This window comes from Stegodyphus dumicola, chromosome X2 (genome assembly GCF_044657685.1).
Source record: "Stegodyphus dumicola isolate Sdum_Otavi_A_Nest chromosome X2, ASM4465768v1".
Taxonomy (NCBI): Eukaryota; Metazoa; Arthropoda; class Arachnida; order Araneae; family Eresidae; genus Stegodyphus; species Stegodyphus dumicola.
In genome coordinates, this window is record NC_140781.1 from 186,319,874 (window position 1) to 186,344,778 (window position 24,905).

Here is a 24,905-nt window from a genome sequence, read left to right on the forward strand (position 1 = left end):
ATACATGTCTATATATTTATTAATTTTAACAAGGATTACAGGATTTCAAGATAATTTAATTTTTTCAATTAAGATACATAAGCCCAAACTGATTATTTTTCAATTATATAAAAATAAAACGATGAGTTTAAAATGAGCTACTATTAAGCTTCTTCCCTAAAAATTTTAAAAAGTGTACATTACAGTATTATGTGGATGACCAAAAACGTTTACATTTTTGTAGTCCAGTGGCTTAGAATTGTATAAAACAAATTCATGAACAAAATCCTTATTGCAAGTTATTTAAAGAACACCAAGATGTGATTTGTGGGGAAATGCCACTAAACTATACATATTGCTATTATCCATCCAGCAATGGATGTTTCTTTTACCCGAAAGTGTCCCTGCTTTTTTATATGTGTAGAACTGTCTTGAGTGGAAATACCACCAAACTGCTGTCAGCATGATCTAGGTGTAAACAAAACACCCCCTCCCCTTAATTGTTTTTTTTTTACTATGAACTTCTGTTCATAGTAAAAAAAAAAACAATGTGAATTAACGCTGATTTTTGTTGTTTGACTTCTGAATCAGTATTTATTCGGCGTGTTATTGTGTCTTAACTTCTGTTGTTATTGTTGTTTTCTGAATTGTTTGTAATTTAGTTTAGTTTATTTGGTTGATTTGTGCGCAATGCCTAGATCGTGCAATTCGTAGATTTTTTTTAAAGTTTAAACAGAATGCTGTGTGCATGGTATTCTTTGAAATTTATTGTTGTTATGTTACTTTACTGAAGCGAGGTGTGCGTAGTTCGTAGATTCCTTTACTGCCTAGAATGTGCAATTCGTAGATGTTTTTTGAAGTTAAAACGTATCGCTGTGTACATGGATTCTTGTCAAATACTTTTGGTTAGAAACTTTATGTTTTTGCTATCTAAATTTTTTGTTTCTGTTTCGGATTTTTAGCTTAAATTGTGTTTTCAAAATGTGGTTTTTGCATATGCCAAAAACGCGTTTTTGGAGAAATTTTAGGCTTAAAATTCGAAATGTAAATAAAAAATTTAGGTAGTAATATGGCGGCGTGGAGTGTCTCGCCAAAAATGTTTGGCGACCTGAGGGTGCACATAAGAGTAGCTCCATGAATTCTAGTTCAGATAATTTTAGAAAGTTTTTGGATGCTGTTAAGGAATTTTGTGTGCCACAGCGGTAAGTGGATATTTGCTTTATGTAATGCTTAAATGCATAATATTGTTACTAAATGTGAAGGTGCGGTAAGCTAGCTTACCACGCAAAGGAAGTTTAGGGTTGCCATAAAATGGCAAGGATAGGCAGGGTTGCCACATTTGGCGACAAAGTTGGCAATATGCCATGGACGGATGGAGAACCTTCTGGAACAAATTCTTACCGGTTTAGTCCAAAATGTTTTTGAACACAAGCCCAAAAACTATATAAATCCTGATGGTATGCGGAGACAGCGCGAGATAGTTAGTCAGTCCGTGTGGAATCAATCGACTTGACAGCCATTCAACAAGTGCGGAGTGGGTCATCTAGTGCATCAAAGAGTCTCTTAGTGTATTGCGGTTAGTGCATCGTCGAGAGAGTTCGTTAAGTTCTAGGAATGGCTGAACTGAAGAGTCGAGAGCTGTGCTCTGTGTGTCGTCGAGTGCATTGTGAGTTGTAGCGTGGGGAGTCTCAAGAGTACGTGGAGTTCCGAGAACAACCGAGCAGAGTCAGGAGCTGTACTCTGGTGCTTTGCAGTGCAGCTGTCTCCACCGTTATTGCCTAACAGTGTGAAGGCTGTGTGATTGTTCCAGCGTGTTTATAGTAGATCTTCGACGACTGTAAAAGCGTTTTGGAGCTGTCCTGATTAATATTGGTAAATAAAGTGCATTTCGATATTCCATATCCAAGTGCTGTCGTCATTATTCACTTCAAATCCCCACAAACCCCATATGAACGTGAAGGAAGAAAATAACGTAACAACTGGTGTCAGAAAAAAAAAAAAAATAAATAAATAAAACAATTGTCAGAAGTGGGATTTGTGAGTGAATGCCAGTGACCCGGCTGCAGAGGAAAGCCATGGCAGTGGAGATGAAAACTTTGATGGACATTTTAGCTGACATAAAAGCCAGATATGATACCATGAGGGCTGAGATGAAAGCTGGATACAAAGACATGAGGGCTGAGATCAAAGCCGGATTGAAAGAAATGAAAGCCAATCTGGAAGAGAAGAAAGCTTGACAAGAAGAAATAAATGTCGGCCAGAAAAGGTGACAGAGCAACTCTAACAGTCAAAGTGGAGCTTACAGAGGAAACTAGAGCCATAAAAGGCGATGTGGAAATGAGAGAAGTGGCATCTGAAGAATCAAAGGATCAAGAAATGAAGGAAGTAGCTAATGAACTGCCTGAGGAAGATCAAGAAATGAAGGTCTAACGGGATTAAAAAAAAAGAATGAAAACATGAAGAAATAAAAGAGGGGAAAGAAGATTTTGATTCTCGTGTGCCTGAAGTAGAGATAGAAGAAAGTGAAAATGCGACTGTCACGATCATAAAAGCTGATAATGAAGTTACAAAGTCGCAGTTAGCAAGTATTGAACCATTTGAAAATTCATGTGATGGTGAGATGGAAAAAGCTGATGTACAGCTTAAGCAGTGTGCTCCAGTATTGCAAGAAAATTCAGCCACTCCGCAGACTAAGTGTGTTTCTCCTAATACAGATTCTGCAGACACGGACTTGATTCTAAACCAGGATACTTGCGTTTGTAAAGAATCGGGTTCTGTTCATGACTCTAATGCAGAATTTGTAGCTGGTTCCCAGGAAATAAAGGTAAATGAACATGTACCAGCTGCTGAAAATACCAAGGTGAACTGTATACATAATACGAACAAACTTCACAGTGGTGAAAAAAATATTTCGGATCTTCCTGTGGATGAAAAGTCTGAAAGAACTGAATTTTCAGACTGTGATATGCAAAACAGAAATGCATCTGAGAACTGCGGTGGAAAAGTATTTGACCCGGGTATAGCTTAACGAAAAGACTGAGACTGAAATTCATTCTGAACTTTAATTTTATAGAAATTTAAAATTGTTATGTGCTTAATTTGGGTATATAACTTGTAAATAGTGTAAATATTTGTTTCTTTAGTTATGTTTTGTTTGTGTTGAATTTGGCTTCTGACAAAGGGTTGTACTGCCCGGGACATGCAGTCCTTGGGAGGGGGCAGTGTTAGGAAATGTCAAGGCAAGGGAAGGTCGCTTCCCCACAAAGCAAGTTTAGGGTTGCCACATTTGCCGATATGCCATGGACGGATGGAGAATCTACTGGAACAAATTCTTACTGGTTTAGCCCAGAATGTTCTCGAACATAAGCCAAAAACTATATAAATCCTGCTGGTATGTGGAGACTGTAAAAGTGTTTTAGAGCTGTCCTGATTAATATTGGTAGATAAAGTGTGTTTCAATAGTTCATCAAGTGCTGTCGTTGTTATTCACTCCAACAGAAACCTCATAGGAATGTGAAGGAAGAAAATAATGTAACAACTGGTGTCAGGGGGGAACAAAAAAAAAAAAAAAGTAACAATATTAATGCATAATCCTTTTTTATGTTATGTTACTGTTTGGTTGAAAATGTAGTTATTGTATTGAGATTATGTATTTTTTGCTTGCTTTTACTGTAAAATTAGGTGCACCTTTGACCTTTTAAGTGAAAATATATCAATCTGTACATGGACAAACTCAAGGGAGTGCACATAGCCTAGTTTGTGCAACTCTCTGATGTTTTTTGAAGTGAAAATAGGTCGATGTGTACATGGATAGAGTCAACAAAGTGCACAATGCCATTTTTGTGCAATTCTGGGAATTTTTTTTAAGTGAAAATACATATATACATGGATACCAAGTTTGTGCAATTCTTTGTCTCGTTACCTTGGCTTTGTGCAGTGACGATTTTTTCACCAAAAATCCCCGCTACGCAAGCCAAAATAACAAGTCAAAGACTTGCACAAATTCGGTATCCATGTACTGCCAAATATCGCCAAGGGGTAACCTAAAATATACTTTTGCAAAATTCATTGGGCCTGCATGGCATACAATATTTTATTTCAGCGACATAAACTTAGATTATTTCAGAAAAGTTTATATCTTTATTACAATTTATCTTTGTAAACATTTTAGCACACAGGTCAAAATTATTAAGATCAGAACATAAGAAATTAAAAATGGTATTAGAATAAAATTTTTTGGCTCTACTCTTATATGCACCCTAAGATCACCAAATGTGGCGATATGTGTTCTGCGCTGGTTTTTGGCATGAATGTGGGTTGTATAGCAACCCTTTTGATGTTGAATACTCTTTTCCTGGAGTGCTTTAATTGCTCTTTGATTCGTGTCGTGCGTGTTTTGAAATGGCCTATGTTGCAATGAGAGACATGATTGCAAGAGGGTCTGGGAGATTATTTTTAGTGGCTGTGCATGATAGAAGTAAAGAAACGCTGATGCAGTGTATTAAAGAGTGGATTGAGCCTTGTACAACTATTTTTTCGGATGGCTGGAAATCTTACAAGGATTTAGGAAAAGAAGGTTTTGAACATTATTTATTTGTGAACCATAGTATGAATTTTCTGGATAGGTGTCTGGCTGTCATATAAATACGATAGTGATTACGTGGCGGCATGAAATTGGTATTTCTGCTGTTCAAAAAAGCATTTATTCATGGTAAGTGCATTTTATTTTATTCTTGTTCATATTTTGTAGAATGTTATGTTCATTGTTATTTTAGTATGAATTTCTGTCATTATTTTTGTTTCGTTGAATTTTTTAAAATTAATTTTAGTTATTTTAGTTTATTTTGTTGATTAGTGTGTAGTGCCTAGATTGTGCCATTCGTAGATGTTTTTTAAAGTTGAAACAGAACGCTGTGTACATGGTATTCTTTGAAATTTATTGCTGTTATGTTAATTTATTAAAGCGAGGTGTGCGTAGTTCATAGATTCTTTCGCTGCCTAGATTGTGCAATTCATAGATTTTTTTTGAAGTTAAAACACATCACTGTGTACATGGATTTTTGTCAAATATTTATACTTTACATTTTTGCTATTTAAATTTTTTGTTTTTGTTTCAGATTTTTAGCTTAAATAGTGTGTTCAAAACGTGGTTTTTGTTTGTGCGAAAACCACGTTTTTGGAGACATTTTAGGCTTAAATTTTGAAATGTAGACAAAATAGGAACTACTCTGATATGCGCCCTCAAGTCGCCAAATTTCTCGCCATATATTTTTGGCGAGAAACTTCACGCTGCCATATTACTATCTAAATCTTTTGTCTACATTTCGAACTTTAAGCCTAAAATGTTTCCCAAAACACGGTTTTCGCACATGCAAAAACTACGTTTTGAACACACGATTTAAGCTAAAAGTCCGAAACAAAAACAAAAAACTTAGATAGCAAAAACATAAAGTTTCTAACCAAAAATATTTGACAAGAATCCATGTACACAGCGACATGTTTTAACTTAAAAAAACATCTACGAATGGCACACTGTAGGGTACGAACTACGCACACCTCGCTTTAATAAATTAACATAACATCAATAAATTTCAAAGAATACCATGTACACAGCGTTCTGTTTTAACTTTAAAAAACATCTGCGAATTGCACAATCTACACTAAAAACAAATCAAGAAAATAAACTAAAATAAATGTCAGACAATTCAAAAAACAACAATAAAAACGGAAATTCATACAAAAAACAATGAATATAACATTCTACAAAATAAAAACAATAAAATAAAATGCACTTACCATAATGAAAGCTTCGTTTAAAAGCAGAAATATCTTTCCCCCCTATCTTCTCAGATACAGAGCATACAAAGTCCAAAATACATTCGTTAATAAAATTTCGCCAGTCACACAGTGTCTGTGAAGAAAACTTCCACGATTTTGCTATATCACATGCCTTCCTACGAATCAAAATTTCGAAAGTAACAATAAAAACTTCCTCCAACGTTAACTTGCTACACGAAAGCCAAGATCCAAACCTTGAACTCCGCTGACACCCACATACTTTATTAGCAACAATTTTACTGCAAACCCACACAAGTCTATCAGAAACACCATTTTTCGTCCAAGTTCCCATATCAGCTCCGCATTTCGGACACGTCAAACTCCATTTTAAAAGTCCCGACTCCCACAGAAATTCCAAAAATACACTACGATCCCCATAACAAAATCCATGAACAAAAGACTCGTTAACAACTCCAACATCGTACCTTTTCATACTAAATTTACTCTGCACACAATCTAAAATACGCGGCTGAAACCTTCCCACCACGTCTTTCATCGCAACATAGGCCATTTCAAAAACACACGCGACACGAACCAACTAGCAATTATTAAACTACTCCACTAAAAGATTTTTCAGCGTCAACATGGTTGCCATACAACACACAATCATGCCAAAAACCAGCACAAAACACATATCGCCACATTTGATGAAATTAGGGCGTTTATCAGAGTTGTACCACAAAATATTTAGAAAGTAATATGACATTGCGAGTTTCTCATCAAAAATGTTTGGTGAGAAATTTGGCAACTTGAGGACCTATATAAGAGTAGTTCCAATTTTTTTAGTAAAACACCAAATTTTACAGTTTAAAATATAATTTGGGTTAGTGATGACACACAGTGACACCCATATTATATTGAGTATTGATACAAGGTTTTCAGCAATGATGGTCATATTTTTAAACCCTGACTGAATATGACAAAAAGCATATTTGCATTTTCATATATTCTTGTCACTAATTATACCATTTGTAAGACTGAAATCAGTAATGATGATAATAAACGTTAACCAAGTCATGGCTAGAAAAGGTTTTACTCTTTTGTTATCAGGACCAAATCGGAAATGTATGTATGTGCTCATGTATGCATGTATATATATATATATATGTATGTATACATACACACATACATACACATGTTCACATGGCACCCAACAGCAGAAGAGTATCGAAAAGATACTCAAGAACCACTCTCTGGTTATCTGCGATTTATACATAATACCAGTTCCATATGTAAAATTAAATACAATCAACCCTTTCAAGGTAGCAGCCTTTGAAACCAACAAGCACCTCTGAGTGCACGTATAAACATTACCTTAGACAAGCAACTCCACAGAAAAATATCATCATCTGGAACAATGAGTAGTCATCTTAGAAAGGTTTCGTCACACTTAGTAGGTACTATGAACATCATAGAAAACTCAATAACTTGCATTTGTATTTAAGCATATTTTTTTAAAGCACCTTAAATCAGTTTATTAAGTTTCTACTAATTTGATGTTAACTCTCAAGAAGACTATAATGAATGTATTGATTTCTATCACATTTGGATTGTCAGCAATACCTTTTAGAAAGCGGCAGATTCTAAATTAAACAGAAATTTAGGAAAATTTTACATAAATTTGTACCTTTTGAAAATGACAGAATGGCGTATGAATGTCCAGGTGACAAATATATTTGTTATACAAGTATATTGCAACTTCCCAAAAATATATAAATATCAATATTTGGTTAGAGTAGACTAAAGGGTACCCCTTGTATTATTGTGAAGTTGTTTCATTTATCACCAAGTTCTTGTTTCGTTTATGGTAACCTGAGTAGTAGAATGTTCCGTAAATATACTTTTACCTAGACTTGGGTGCTCCTTTGAATTTTTAAGTGAAAATATATCGATGTGTACATGGACAAAGTCAAGGGAGTGTGCAATGCCAAGTTTGTGCAATTCTCTGATTTTTTTTTAAGTGAAAATAGGTCGACGTGTACATTGATAAAGGCAGTGCGTAGTGCCTAGTTTGTGCAATTCTGTGATGTTCTTTTAAGTGAAAATAGGTCAACGTGTACATGAATACCGGGTTTGTGCATTCTTTGTCTTGTTATTTTGTCTTTGTGTAGCGGCGATTTTCGGCACTAAAATCGCCACTACACAAAGCCAAAATAAAAAACTCAGTACCCATGTACCGCAAAAAATCGCCAAGAGGTACCTGCAAATATACTATTACCCAATGTTTCTATTACAATTTTCAATACTATTCTGTTTTGAGGGCCGTAAAAAAATTGCAGCAAAAATGTATGCACAAAAGCGCCAAATCTAGCAAACGCACCCATTTAACAGTGTGCCAAATCTAGCATATGTGCTGATTTCAGATAGCGTAAGTTTATATAGTTCTATATTTCTTAAGATGCCATTGAAATACTAATTTAATTTTTAAATCGTTTTTTGATATCCTATGGATTTAACAATTTGGAAATTGCCCATGACGAAAAGTCTGCGATAGAATTTTTGGTAATATGGCAGAATCACCCACTGCTTGATGCGCTTTTAAGAATTGCACATACTCAGTATACATGTACACATCGACTTATTTTCACTTAAAAAAAAAATCCTAGAATAGCATAAAAATGGCACTGCGCACACACCTTTGACTTTATCTATGTACACATCGACCTATTGTCACTTAAAAAGTAAAAGAAAATTGACAAAAATCCAATTGTTTTTACCCTTGTAAAAAGTGGAAAACAAATAAGTGGGCGATTCTGCACTTTACCGAGAATGTTTTCAAAGAAAAGGCACCATTCATTATAGAAAATTATGTTTGAACAACCAACGAAATAACATTATGCTTTAGCGATAACTTGGTAGCAAAATAGCGATGCAGGCATCCATTCAGTTATGTTTAGCAATTTTTATATACTAAATTATAATAATGATCTGAATAGTTATTCACTCTTATGCTTCCATTCAGTCATGTTTAGCCTTTTATATATAAATTATAATAATAAAAAAGTATTATATAAAATTAACCTTTCATTTAAATTAAAACACCAATCTTAGATAGTTATTTAATATTATACTTGCTTTCTTGCATTAGGGTTGCCGCAATTATTTTTGGCAGCACTAGCATCAACAACAGTTTGGCGATTTTTTAAGGCCCTCAAAACCGAATAGTACCCAATTTTCTTATAATATCAATGCTACTATTTCTGCTGCACTATTGGTATTTACTAGATCATTCATATATATAATACACTGCAGCTTAAAAAATAAGCAACTGCGCCAAAGCCCGGAAAAAATTAAAACTATTTAATAGACACAAGTTAAACTAATCAAAGAGCTTGGTATGGCATTACTAAAACCACAAAACAAAGAATAAAGCACCTACACACACACACACACAAAAAAAAAAAAAAAAAAAAAAAAAAAAAAAAAAACATAATATTACAACAGAAGAATGTGCAATGGGAACATCATGTTAATAACATGTATGGTAATCCCCCAGCTGAAAAGCCCGATTGACAATAGCGAGGCAGGCTAGCAACGATGTCTCTGATTGCTTGTTGTGGCAGAAGCGCTTATTCCTGTATTAATGCAATAGCACAATTTGACCTGCTATTTATCATCTCAACATGTCCTACACATGCTCTATGGGATTCAGGTACAGTAATGTAGCAGACCACTGAAGATGTGGAATGGATTCACACAACTGATAACTGCATCACTCGAGCTCCATGCAGGCAGGCATTATCATCCACAAATATCTCATCATACCCATCCATCTGTAAAAGGATATATACAAAGATACAGAATTTTGTCATAATATATAACTGCAGCCATAGAACCACCAGGAATCATTTAGGTGTTCACGTGGCTGTTCATTGCTATCCCAGCTCATACAAGTAAGCCTTGTGCCCCTTGCTCTTGCCGTATCATTGATCTACGAGAATCATTCTTCTGGATGTTAAATCACAAATCCATAAAGAGCATATGGCCACAATGCTCTTTGGCGTCCAACTGCAATGCTCACTGGCCCAATTCAACTGTTATGGGGAGCAAAGGAACATAAACCACAGGTTAGCAAGCATACAATTCCCCTTCATGTAGTTGACATGACACAGTTTGGTGGGATATGGGTCATCCTGGAACAGTAAAGAGATGCGACGCCAGCTGTTGTACTGCTAGTGATGCATGACATCTTGCGCATCGCAACAAGAAGTGATTGTGTGCCATTGTGGTAATCCTCCAGCATTCAGACCCACATCTTCCACAGGTGTTTTAATCATTCTGGTAACAATTCCACAGCATATTGATGACACTATGATGCCCATTCAGCTTTATCGCAACAGCAAATTGTCTTGAAAAATCTCAACAGCCCTCCTACACATTTAATTATGAAGATGATATCTTCAGGTAATGCTTTCTGCTTCAGCTATCTCGGATTGCATGGAGCTACCATTGCTTGCAAACTGATGCATAGGTTTGGCATGCCCTTTCTAAAGCATAATGGCATGATTCTGTTTTATGTTAATTTTGGTTGCCTATTTGTATTTGGCAATCCAACCTCTATCCAGGGTTCGTACACATTTCCTTACATGAAAATTAAGGACTTTTAAAGACCATCAAAGAAAAAATTAAGGACCTATCAGCAAACAAAAAAACGACTAGAATAAAGCAAGTATCCATACAACCGACTTCATGCTTGTAATTTCACTTTAAGAAACTAACAGAAGTGTGTATTATGCACTATTATTAAATTCAATTTAATACTTACCATAAAACAATTTTGAAAATTAAACTAACTTCCTACACGTTATGAAGTAGATAACATTAAATTAGGAACATAATTTCTTGAAAAACATGTATAAGTGTATTTTACACTACTTCAGATTTGAAAAGAAAAGAATTGATTTTATTATTTTCTACACGTATTGATGTTCAATTAGCGGTTACATCTTTTCCTGAAGTAGATGGTTCTTCTAGCTTGACAAAATTCATGATACTGTTAGAAGAAACTCTGCAGTTGAGAAGGGAGAGATGTTTTGCACCTAAAAGGGGCATTACATGCAAGGCATTAGCAAAATTAAGTATCGCATATAGTATATGTATATAATGTATGTATATATATATATATATATAATAAGAAATGTATACTGAAAATATAAATTTTTTACTATATATATATATATATACAGTACAAAGTTCGAGATCCGGACATCCAATATCTGGAATGATCTAAAATCCGGACCTCAAAGCCACCACCAACCAATTTTTTAAGGCTTTTTTTGGAGGGAAGGGGTATGCTTTACGCATGCGCATTAGATTTTTTTCCTCATCACAAAAAAACATGCCGGAAATCCCGATTCTTAATCTCAGTTTGGCACTAAATAAAATATCTCATTATTGAAGAAATAATTATTTTAGCATAAATTTGTGTGATTAGTAACTTGACTCCATAGCTGCGTATCTGCTTGGCATAATCTCAAACCGAAACATTTGTTAATTTTACACCAACTAATATTTTATATCCTTGATGCCGAAATCGCGAATCATTATTTATTGTATTTTGCTTTCATCACCACGTGTTTATCAACGAATGACAACTTGAGTGATGACTCATGCAGCGACGCCAAATAACAGAGTATTATCCGATTACAAATTTAAGTTTAATGCGCTAAAATGTTGACAAGGGGAGATTTAACAGAAATTTCTTTCCTTATGCTAAAAATAGATTTTGTTGATGATACTCATAGGACAAACGATTATATTTAGTGCTATTTGAATTAAGAATAACAGATTTGTTATTCACATAAAGCCAGAACCAGCACCAGAGCTCGCATGGCCGCACCAGGCGACAGAATTTAGGGAAGTTAAACAGAAGTTTTTCATTGCGATGACAATGCCCCAATCATCAATCAATTAACGGAGGGCAAAATCTGTAGTATGGTTCTAAATCCAGAAAATACAGCTACTGATAGTGAAGAAAGTAACAGAGAGGTTACTGAACGAGAAAAAATTTTGATTGACAAGTTATTCGGAATTCTCAACACAGCAATTACAGGACTTGAACAATGGAACTTAATAACTGAACAAGAAATTATATGTCTATAGTATTAATCTAAAGTATTAGCAGAGAAAACAAATCAAACAACTCACATTGAAAAGAAATGTTTAATAAAGTAAACATATAAATATTAAGCTCTTTTCTTTTGTAAATTTTGATACCTTTTAAATCATAAATGCTTCATTATTTCATAAATCACGATTTCATATTTTCAATTTTATAATTTCTACGTGCCATCTTAGTAGATTTAAAATGATCTAATATCTGGAAAAATCTCAAATCTGGGATCACCGAAGTCCCGACGAGTCCAGACCTCGGACTTTGTACTGTCCGTATTATATATATATATAATATGGATTGTATATTTTCAGTTAAACTTCTACCCAATAACTTTAGTAATAATTCATGAAAGTTAATTTTGCATCTAGTTAATTCAGGAAAATTAGTTTTAATTAGTTGTTTTCAGCTTTAAAAATATTAAAAAATTAATTAGTTGTTTTCACGCCATTAGCAAAAATAATGCATTGCTACTAACAGCATAGGATTAAACCAAATACTTAATTGTCTATTGAAGCTTCAAAACGTACTTCCAAACTCCACTTTTTCTCGGCTAGCGTTACCGAATTTGCCCTTGGCGACCTAAAATTGAAATGGAGCCAACAGACTTCCCGCGAAATCGATAACAGACCATGTGCAGAAGTAAACTCATAATCCCGATATCCCATACATATAGTATGTGCAAAAGAGAATAAACTCTGTAGAAGGTGATAAAAATTAATTTATGGCTTAATTGAAACAAACACAGAAATTAAGCTAAGCAAAACCGTGTAAAAACAAATTGAAATGATAAAACGAAACTTAATTTTCATGTGAATTTTCAGCGCTGACTCTCCCATTCTAGAAATTTCAATTTGTTTCAGACAAAGACCACATTTAGCTTTATAAGGATTGTCATCCATCAATATCCAGTCTTTATAGTCAGCTTGATGAGGCCACAGTTTATTGAAAATGCACTTTCCAGGCATCTCTTTCCTATTAGCGTTGGAAGGGTTGTGGCCTTCCAGGTTGGGACTGCTCTAATTTTGGCAAATATTTTCAGAATCCCCCCCTTTTTTTTTCTCGAGCACCTTCATCATCACTTTCGCCTCTTAAAAAACTTCCAGCTTCACGCTTTCGTCACAATCTGCCTAAATTCATGGATAACACCTGTTTCGAAAGATTGGGTGAATAGCCAATCAGACACCGATACTTTCGTTTGGGTAGCTCGTTTTTTTTTTTTTATTTTTTTATCGTTTGCAACGCAAATCCGCCAACAGATTGGTTAAGAGCCGTGTAATTTTAATTCCATATTCATGAGAAATTGCAATTCACACTGAGAATGGCAATCATTAGAAATGATAAGAAATGTCAAATGAGCAAAATTAAGGACCGTTTATTCATTTTGGTCAAAATTGAGGACTTTTAAGGACCGTACGAACCCTGTTTATCTCATGTGTAAACTGTGTGTTTTAATTCACCTTTTGTACATTTGTACCTTTTCTTTTAGTATTCGTTGCTTATTTTTCAAGCGTGAGTGCAATATGGCATTAATTTTAAATCTTATGGTTTGTTTTGATTTGGTTTATTTAATTACAGCAAAGCAGCTGAGGGCTATCTCACTAAAATGGGTCGTATACTTGTTTCACATGGGGAAAATCACGAAAACGCCCATGCAACCAAGATAGGATCCGAAATACGGATACAACCAACTGTGTTTAGCGATTTTACGCCTCGGCCACTGCAGTCTTTTTGTACCTTATATTATTTCAATATCAATCAGCATTTTAAATTTAGATGTAAGGAAATGGGACGCCAAATGAGCTACAGCTTAATTACCGGAGGGTTAGCTACTGCACGTAGGCAAACCCTCCGGAAATAGGATCTGAAATTGCAGTTAACTAATGTTTCATCCAGCAGCTTACAAGTTGTATTAATATATGAAAAGATACTAAATCATGTTTAAATACTTAAATGTTATGGAAATTCCCATAACATATGGGGATTTGCATTTCGTTTCAGTTAAACAAAACGCAAACCCTTTTCTGTGTTTGACTGCAGCAGTCCATTCGCACTTTACCAAACCTACGACCGTGGCGATAAGAAACGTGCAGGTCAAAAGTCAATAAAGAAAGAGAGCATATAACATACCAGTCTTAGTCTTTCGAACTATACAAAATATAAGAATGAAAACAGTAATCTGGTGACAGAGCATAATTTTAAATAAATTACTTTGATCACAACATACGATTACAAGTTCACTTCTCAGCAAGAAGTAAACAGAAGTTGAAGTTGAAGTGTTTAAAACTTTGTTAATAAGTCCGAGTTGAAGTGTGTAAAGGAATGACTAAAACGACTTCGAGTTCTTGCTCATATAATTATGTTTGGGGCTTATTGTGACACACTCATGGATTTAGTTGTTGTAAGCATTCAAGTTGCATTCCAGTCAATAATACAATGGCTTTCATTATGTTGCTCTCAGGGTATTTGAATAAAATTACAACTTCTAGTCACGTGACGAAAGGCCGCGCTTCTGTCTTAGAACTAAGTTTTACTCCTCAACTTGTTAAGAATGGTGTTAATGTGAATTTGATTTCTCGGGAACAACAGAAAGAATTGTACTGTGTTCAGATTTTGAGGTGGAAATGAGTTCACAGTGAAATGGTCAACTGGATAGAAACATGGTGCAGATATTGGTAAAAGTGTACGTTGCAATTTTTTTCCTGATCTACATACTAATATCTTAAATAATCATATATGCTGTTAGGGTTAAGAAGCGGTTAAATAGCGTTGTTATTATTATCTTGAAATCAGTGTGAAGTAACGTTGCAGTATTTGTACCGCACTCTATATATGATGCCGCCTTTTCTTTGGGTAATTCGATGATATATTTGCTGTTACTCCTGTCTTGTTTTTTAGGCACTACGATGCCGGCTGTTTGTGTAATTGTGTGTAGATTGCCATTTTGAAACCACGTTTTGTATCAATTATTGTTCGGTCATTTGGAGATCGGTGAATTGTTGTTTTAAATTTGTCATAACTGTTCTACTGTCGTTAAAAATTCTGTTGTATTATGTTATATCAGTATTTCTGAGAGAAACTTCTGCATTGGAAAACTAGGTTGTTGCAGTGCCAACTTACATTTGATAACGTGAAACTGTTGTGAAGTCGAGCATTTCTTTACTTTCGCTCTACTTATTATATTATTTCTTGATGTAGTTATTGTTTCTATGCGTATTCGTTGCTAACTCCGCGCCCAGTTTACCATTATCTTGAAAGTGACAGATGAGAATCCACCAATTTGATTCTTGCAAAAAGACTAATAGAGTTACTGAGCTGAGCTGCTAAATCGTATATAGTATTAATAAAGCAAATTTAAAAAATGGCTAAGGAAATTGTATAATAGTTGAATATTTATTAGCATGTTAATTTTCTCCTTAGATCAAAATATGTAGAATTCCCAATTAAATCTTGGATTTTACAAAATTATGGTCACTTTTTTATGCCTGTTGTGCTCTTTATCTGTAAAAAAAATATTTAACCATAACTTTTTTTTTTAAAATTTTCGTCTTCCAATATAATTTGGAGTAAATTAATTGAAGAATTTAACTTAAATTTGAGGTACATTTTTGCAAAACACATTTAAATCCTAGAGTAGAAATTGGCAGTAGTTGTTCCACAATAACTGATTTTTGTCTTGGAGTATGTAAAATTTTATTTTCCTTTGTTGAAAAGTCTTTCAGTTGTATTAGAAGTGTTTTTTTTTAATTAGTTCGAAAAGGTTATTACTCTTAAATATCTGACATAAATCGTTTTTGTGTAGAATCTGTTTTTTTTATATATGCATCATTTTGTTATGCTATTGGAAGCACTTCCGCAGAGAACCAGGTAAATGTAAACATTGCCAACTTTGGCAGTAATAGTTCAAACCTGGTAATCCAGCAGATTTATCCTATTCACTTGTTCGAAGTTTGCAACCATTCCTCTTGCGTTCATTTTGTTGAATTATCACTGTCGTTCGCATTCGCAAATTTATATTATTCTTTTCTTATTTATTATTATTTTTTCTGAATTTTTTAACAACGAATAGATAGAAATATTTTCGTAGGTAGATGCCGGTTCTTGGTTCGGTATGAAAGGAAGAAAATACGGCGGGAGGGGTGAATGCTAATTTGTAACACGGCTGTTTACGTTGTGTTCTTAATTCAGCTCTAAGAACCATAAGGTTTCCAACTTCTAAAATAATTTGTCTCCAAAAATAAGCATGTGCATTTAAAATAATTAAGTAATGCTTTTATTTTTATTATTGGTTATTGTCGTCTAAAATTATGAGAATAAATCAATTTTTATGGTGTAAAATTTTAACAAGGTAATACAGTCAAAAGTCGTTAATTCGGACACCCATAATCTGGAATGATCTATAATACAGACCTCAAAGCTAAAAACTTTCTGCGCGTGCACCGCGTTGGCACATGCACACAGGCGATTTACGCATGCGCGTAAGACCTTGACTACTGCGCATATGCGTGTGCGCAAGTGCAGAATACGTTTTCACCTGCGCGTTCAATGTATAACGGACGAAGTAAGCTAAAATTATGTAATTATCTATTTCAGTTAATGTTAATGATTGCGTTGTTCCTTAACCTTCGAATTGGATCCCGCTTATTATTTTTTGCAGACTGTAAGAGCAATTTTATAAAAGTAAACTTTCGATTATGTCGAAAAGAATTTCCGATGCTGGAACTTCCAAAGATCTACAAAACGAATAGATGTTTCCATGTCCAACAAACAAAAAGTGGAATGCACCGTGTATAATGTAGTAGAGCATCTGCTGGGGAGGTTTACAGTAACAGTAGCAAGTAAACATTTCAGCTTTCAAAGTAGGTTTATTATATTTGAGCAAGACTAAGATGCTTTTAAACATGTTTATTTTGGAGGATCTGTGTGTTATGCCCATATTCAAATAGAAATCCGAAATGTATTTCAACAGTTAAAGAATGCTGGTTAAAGGTTAATGGTCAAGTAGTGCTTTTTGGAACTCGCAAAGTATATGGTACTTTATACAAGGCAGCTATCGAACCTATTATGCCTGATAAAATTATAGAAGTTCATGCTGCTGAAGCAGACAATTCCTTGTTAGAGTTATATCATCAGAGATGGGGACATCAAGATAAACGTCACATTAAGAACATGCTTGAGAAAGAATTAGGAATTAAAATCCCATTTGAAAGAAAATTGTGTGAACCATGCATTTTTGGCAAAGCACACCGTTTACCATTTGGCATAAGAAAGCCAGCCAGCAAGCCTGGTGAATTAATTTCAGCTGATGTCTGTGTACCTTTTGATGAATCTTTCCAGAAGAAAAGATACTTAGTTGTGTTTAAAGATAGCTACACAAAGTTTCGTTATGGGTATTTTATCAAGGAAAAATCTGCTGTTGTAAATATGTTACAACACATGCTTGCACATGCTAAAATTTTAGGACATCCAGTCAAAGAATTGCTCAGCGATAATGGAGGCGAGTTTGACAATGACAAAGTGCGTGCTATTTTGCATTCTGAAGGTATAACTCAAAGAGTAACAGCACCTTATTCTCCTGAACAAAATGGCTCTAGTGAAAGAGACATACGTACAATAATCAAAATGGCAAGAACATTTAAGTACTCAAATTCTGAAGCTCATTTTCCTGCAGCAATGTGGGCTGAACTAGTAAACACTGCCATTATGTACTAAACAGAACTGGCAAATCATCAGTAGAAGGCATGAGTCCTAATGAGCTATAGTTTAAAAAGAAACCTCGAATTAAGCATCTTCGTATAGTAGGATCTGTGTGTTATGCCCATATTCCTAAACAAAGAAGAAGGAAAATGGATAATAAGGCTACAAAAGCTTATTTAATTGGTTATGATGGAGACGAAAGATACCGAATATGGATGAAAGAAACCAATAGTGTGATCTGTTCACGTGGTATTATATTTAACGAAAAGCTCACAAGTTGTGAAGAAAGGGTGCAGTTACCTATTCAAGATCAAGATAGCCTAATTTCTGGCTCTGAACATCAACAAAATTCAGAAAAAGATAAGTCAGAAAAGTTTCTTTGTGAAGAAGATAATTCAGATGGCTGACGATTGTAAAAATCGCACCAACAATTGCGCAAACGTAAATCGCCAAAAATCCGTGCAACCGTCTACCAAAGTAGCACCATAACTGGTAGTTTGGCGACATTTTGAAGGCGATAAAGGTTACTACCTGGGACTTGGGTAATAATGTGAGCAGTACTCAGTTCAAGTTATTTATTTTACCTGGTACCTTGCTGTGAAATATAAGTATGATTTTAAAAATCCTGAAACAGAAATAAGAAAAGTTTATCAGACACGTAATCAAGATTCTGAAGAAGATTAGGTAAGTTAGTATTTTTAATTATTTGAGGATATTATTTTTATGCATTGTTCTAAATGTGAGGATATTATTTGTATGCATTGTTCTAAATGTGAGGATATTATTTTTATGCATTGTTCTAAATGTGAGGATATTATTTGTATGCATTGTTCTAAATGTGAGGATATTATTTTTATGCATTGTTCTAAATGTAAAGAGGAAGTAAAGTAATTTGGTATTATTGGAAAAATTGTTATTAGCAATGATTTAGTTTAAAGTAATTAGGATTGTAAGCTAATTTTTATTAATTTAATGTATGTGCTTATTTATATTTTAAGTAGTGTTTTTGAATTTAATTATATTTTAATTAAATGATAGTTATTTTGTGAATTTTTTGTTTGTAGGAATTTGGTATACGTTTTAGTTGAAGTAAATGTGCATGGAAATAATTTAAATATTTGACACTAAAAATTTGTAATGTTTGCGGTATGAATTCGTTGGTGACGTTTATAATATAATAGATGTTTTAGAGGTAAAAGTTTTTGAATATTTTATTTATTTTATATGTGGAAATGTTCATATTTGGAAAGAGTATATACTTTTTCGTGATCAGGTAATTTCATATATGTTCTTTTTACCAGGTTTAAAGATTCAGAAAATTGTCATGTATTTTCGTGAAATTTTTCTAGTTTATGAGAAAAAAGCAGTGTACATGGATATAGTGAAGAGTGTGCGCAATGCCATTTTTGTGTAATTCTGGGATGTTTTTTTAAGTAAAAATATATCGACGTGTACATGGTTTATGTGTATGTGTTATTTTGAAAAACGCGTAAGGAGTATGGTATTGTGCACTTTTTCCCAATTTTGCAGTGAATATTTGTCATGATTAAGCAGTTTTGTTAGATAAAATTTCTGGCATAAGTTTAATTCGGCTAGTAGATTGTTGGAAGAAGTGTTCAGTAGATAAGAAGAAAAGAAACATGTCTTTACTTCGTGAAGACAAAATGGCGGCGGGAAAAAAAAAAAAAATAGAGGGTTGCTGTAGGAGAGTCGGTCGCCAAAAAATCGCCAAGTTACCATAATGTAAAGATCAACCGATTATATAATGATAATTGAAGCTTTTATTATTGATTCTGAAGAGCCCGAATCTTATAAAGAAGCGATCAACTGTAAGCAAAGTGTTAATTGGAAAGAAGCTATGGATTCAGAGATGAAATCATTGATAGAGAATGAAACGTGGAGTTTAGAAAAATTACCAAAAGATGCTAAAGCTATACCATGCAAGTGGGTTTATAAGATCAAAAGGAATCCTGATGGATCTATTGATAAATTCAAAGCTAGACTTGTTGCCAAAGGATGTACTCAACATTTTGGAGTTGATTATGATCAAACGTTTAATCCAGTAACAAAGTTAGGAACTATTCGTTCAGTTTTGAGCATCGCAGCCAATGAGAAAATGCATCTTTCTCAGTTTGATGTCGGTTCAGCATTCTTATATGGAAAACTCGAAGAATCTATATACATGCAGCAACCAGAAGGATATAGTGATGGTTCGAAGAAAGTCTGTAAGTTGAAACGCAGTTTGTATGGACTTAAACAATCATCACGCTGCTGGAATAAATATTTTGGAGATTTTGTGTCACAGCTGGGCTTCAAGACAAGTGAAGCTGATCCATGCTTATATATAAGAAGCAAGAAGCTAATCGTATGTTTATATGTAGATGATGGTTTAGTAGATCTACAAGAATCTGAAAAATTTCTCAGAGAATTGAAGTCGACATTCAGAATCACAACTAAACCAGCAGTATACTTTCTTGGACTTGAAATTAAACATCTTGAAGATGGAAGTATTAAAATTAGTCAGCAAGCTTATGCAAGAAAAATTCTTCAAAAATTTGGGATGGAAGATTGCAAGCCAGTGTCAACTCCTATCCTGAAGGAAGGTCTAACTGAAAAGAAAAAGGAAGATAAATCAGACAGAGAAATTTTTCCTTATAGAGAAGTTGTAGAAGCTTTAATGTATCTTATATTTACAAGATAGAGCTTTATTTACAAGACCAGATTTAGCTTACTGTGTTGGCATTCTATCACGTTACCTAGAAAATCCTTCGAAAGATGATTGGACAAAAGTGAAACGTGTATTCAGATACATAGCAGGTTCTCTAACTAAAGGTGTTATATACAAGAATAAATACAAACCAGGAATTCTAGAATGCTATAGTGATGCAGATTTTGGAGGCTGTCAAGAAACAGGAAAATCAACGAGTGGAGTAGTGATATTATATAGTGGTGGAGCTATATCATGGATTAGCCAAAGGCAAACAGTTGTTGCTACTTCGACGACTGAAGCAATATAGCTCCCCCACTATATAATATCACTACTCCACTCGTTGATTTTCCTGTTTCTTGACAGTCTCCAAAATCTGCATCACTATAGCATTCTAGAATTCCTGGTTTGTATTTATTCTTGTATGTAACACTTTTAGTTAGAGAACCTGCTATGTATCTGAATACACGTTTCACTTTTGTCCAATCATCTTTCGAAGGATTTTCTAGGTAACGTGATAGAATGCCAACACAGTAAGCTAAATCTGGTCTTGTGCCTAACATAAGATACATTAAAGCTTCTACAGCTTCTCTATAAGGAAAAATTTCTCTGTTTGATTTATCTTCCTTTTTCTTTTCAGTTAGACCTTCCTTCAGGATAGGAGTTGACACTGGCTTGCAATCTTCCATCCCAAATTTTTGAAGAATTTTTCTTGCATAAGCTTGCTGACTAATTTTAATACTTCCATCTTCAAGATGTTTAATTTCAAGTCCAAGAAAGTATACTGCTGGTTTAGTTGTGATTCTGAATGTCGACTTCAATTCTCTGAGAAATTTTTCAGATTCTTGTAGATCTACTAAACCATCATCTACATATAAACATACGATTAGCTTCTTGCTTCTTATATATAAGCATGGATCAGCTTCACTTGTCTTGAAGCCCAGCTGTGACACAAAATCTCCAAAATATTTATTCCAGCAGCGTGATGATTGTTTAAGTCCATACAAACTGCGTTTCAACTTACAGACTTTCTTCGAACCATCACTATATCCTTCTGGTTGCTGCATGTATATAGATTCTTCGAGTTTTCCATATAAGAATGCTGAACCGACATCAAACTGAGAAAGATGCATTTTCTCATTGGCTGCGATGCTCAAAACTGAACGAATAGTTCCTAACTTTGTTACTGGATTAAACGTTTGATCATAATCAACTCCAAAATGTTGAGTACATCCTTTGGCAACAAGTCTAGCTTTGAATTTATCAATAGATCCATCAGGATTCCTTTTGATCTTATAAACCCACTTGCATGGTATAGCTTTAGCATCTTTTGGTAATTTTTCTAAACTCCATGTTTCATTCTCTATCAATGATTTCATCTCTGAATCCATAGCTTCTTTCCAATTAACACTTTGCTTACAGTTGATCGCTTCTTTATAAGATTCGGGCTCTTCGGAATCAATAATAAAAACTTCACTTATCATTATATAATCTTCAAAACGCTTTTGCTTTCTCAAGTCAGCTCTATCTCTTAGGTATCTTGACTGTGCATTATTTTGCAAATTAATATCTTCACATTCTTGTCTTTCAAAATGTTCTGATATATTTCCAGATATTTCTTTGTTGTATTCTTTTTCTGAATTATCTTCTTCACAAAGAAACTTTTCTGACTTATCTTTTTCTGAATTTTGTTGATGTTCAGAGCCAGAAATTAGGCTATGTTGATCTTGAATAGGTAACTGCACTCTTTCTTCACAATTTGTGAGCTTTTCATTAAATATAATATCACATGAACAGATCACACTATTGGTTTCTTTGATCCATAGTCGGTATCTTTCGTGTCCATCATAACCAATTAAATAAGCTTTTGTAGCCTTATTATCCATTTTCCTTCTTCTTTGTTTAGGAATATGGGCATAACACACAGATCCTACTATACGAAGATGCTTAATTCGAGGTTTTTTTTTAAACTATAGCTCATTAGGACTCATGCCTTCTACTGATGATTTGCCAGTTCTGTTTAGTACATATATGGCAGTGTTTACTAGTTCAGCCCACATTGCTGCAGGAAAATGAGCTTCAGAATTTGAGTACTTAAATGTTCTTGCCATTTTGATTATTGTACGTATGTCTCTTTCACTAGAGCCATTTTGTTCAGGAGAATAAGGTGCTGTTACTCTTTGAGTTATACCTTCAGAATGCAAAATAGCACGCACTTTGTCATTGTCAAACTCGCCTCCATTATCGCTGAGCAATTCTTTGACTGGATGTCCTAAAATTTTAGCATGTGCAAGCATGTGTTGTAACATATTTACAACAGCAGATTTTTCCTTGATAAAATACCCATAACGAAACTTTGTGTAGCTATCTTTAAACACAACTAAGTATCTTTTCTTCTGGAAAGATTCATCAAAAGGTACACAGACATCAGCTGAAATTAATTCACCAGGCTTGCTGGCTGGCTTTCTTATGCCAAATGGTAAACGGTGTGCTTTGCCAAAAATGCATGGTTCACACAATTTTCTTTCAAATGGGATTTTAATTCCTAATTCTTTCTCAAGCATGTTCTTAATGTGACGTTTATCTTGATGTCCCCATCTCTGATGATATAACTCTAACAAGGAATTGTCTGCTTCAGCAGCATGAACTTCTATAATTTTATCAGGCATAATAGGTTCGATAGCTGCCTTGTATAAAGTACCATATACTTTGCGAGTTCCAAAAAGCACTACTTGACCATTAACCTTTAACCAGCATTCTTTAACTGTTGAAATAAATTTACTATTCGGATTTCTATCTTGAGCAGCAAGTAAAGAAAATAAATTTCTGTTTATCTCAGGGACATACCAAACATCTTTAAGGTAAATTCTTTGGATTTTACTACCAATAGTTGTTTTGACACATACTGTACCTTTACCAAGAGCAACTAAAGTTTATTTTCCAGCAGCCTTGAGCTACAGGGACTATCAAACTTCATAAAGTCAATAAAGTATGTGAAACAATTCATGATATGTCTTGTAGCTCCACTATCAATCCAAAAAGATGTTTGATCAGTCTTAGCCTCTTCGTCAATGGACATCAGTATTACACTGCCTGTATTTCCTTCATTGGTTATTGTTAACCTATTCTTGGGTGGTCTTCCATCAGCAATCCACTGTTTACAATCTTTTACCCAGTGTCCTTTCTTTTTGCAATAATTGCAAATATCTTCTTTTCTTTCTTCTGAATTTATCTTTTTTATATTGCTTTTGTTTTTCAGATTTTTACATTACTAATGCCCCTTGTTCATTTGTATTGCCTTTCTCATGACTTTTAAATTCTCTTTCATGAGAGCAAAGCTGTGCTGTTAACTCATCAACTGTTCTCTTGTCTTCACTCAAGAGTAACCAACTTGACTTAAACAAATGGTATTGTCCTGGTAAGACATCTAAAATCTTGCAATTGAGTAGCATGTCAGGTAACTTATTTTCATTTTTCTTTTCAAGTCCTGAATTCAACTCATTCCATAAGTTTTTTAATTTGGAAAGATGTACCACCATACTATCATTTTCATTCCACTGGAATTGAAAAAATTGCATGCATATATTATACAATTGATTTTCTGATGATGCTTCAAATAACTTATGTAATTCCAACCACACTTCTTTAGCAGTCTGAAATCTCATAACTTTTTGCAGTGTTTCTTCCGTCATGGAATTCGTTAATACCGTCATAGCACTAGTGTTTGCATTTTGAAACTTCTTAACAGCTTCATTATATTTCTCTTGTTGAGCAATCGGAGCATCTACAGGAAGAATTTCTGGTTTCACTATAGTTCCTTCTACAATTTCTAAAGCACCAGGATGATAATTTAAAACAAATTTTATCTGGTATTTCCATATAAGCCAATCGCTTTCACCTGATAAAGGCTTTACTTGGACCTTAGATAATTCCATACTTTGATTTCTAAACAACTTTCGATTGCTATAACGAAAATAAAACACTTACTTGATTAGGCTTAACGAGTTCCGTTTCTTCGAGAAAACATCAATTTAAAACATTTGACGCAATATGGGAGCTTGCTGGGCCCATAACCTAAAAAAAGTATTTCTTAAAAATACATAACCTAAAAAGGTATTTCTAAAAATAGAGAGGAAACAAATAGCAGAGCAAAAATACTATGCTTTTATTGGAATTACAAACTATAGCTTTTTTTTTGAACGACGGTATCGCGAAGCACGATCTCCTGATGACGACAACACTCACTATTGCCAGAACTTATCTAAACTATATATTATATTATTATTATTTTTATTAACATACTTTAATAGTGTGCATTAGCTTTAGTAGTACAGCAAACAGTTTTATATTGGGCTGCATAAGATTTTGTTTCGTATGCTGATATTGAATTCCAGTAATGTTATAAATGTGAGAGAATATGTGTTTGTAAAGTGTAAAATAATTGAAATACAGTACCAGCTGCATATTAAAATAATTTCCGTTCCAAATAAATTTGGCAAATTTCGATATTAAACTTATCTAGCCAAATGGTAATTAAACTGATCCACTAATTAATCCTAAAATAATTGAAAA

General features: G+C 34.0%; 2 protein-coding genes across 11 annotated transcripts in view; one reads left to right on the forward strand and one right to left on the reverse strand.

Moving 5' to 3' along the window:
- LOC118188723 (transmembrane protein 8B) overlaps window positions 1-14,205 on the reverse strand; it is a 167,526-nt gene extending 153,321 nt beyond the window's left edge. The window contains exon 1 of the mRNA XM_085809561.1: window positions 14,060-14,205. Within this exon, the coding sequence (XP_085665687.1) occupies window positions 14,060-14,123 (64 nt within the window). The 5' untranslated portion in view covers window positions 14,124-14,205. The remainder of the gene's footprint in view (window positions 1-14,059) is intronic.
- A 172-nt stretch (window positions 14,206-14,377) lies between these two features.
- LOC118188726 (transcription elongation regulator 1-like) overlaps window positions 14,378-24,905 on the forward strand; it is a 119,357-nt gene continuing 108,829 nt past the window's right edge. For 2 of the 10 annotated variants that reach the window (XR_015039249.1, XR_015039250.1), the window contains exon 1: window positions 14,405-14,612. The gene's annotated coding sequence lies outside the window, so the exon portion shown is untranslated. Of the gene's footprint in view, window positions 14,613-24,905 lie in introns of all 10 variants that reach the window. The other 8 variants (XR_015039253.1, XR_015039251.1, XR_015039252.1 and 5 more) reach the window with 8 other exon arrangements.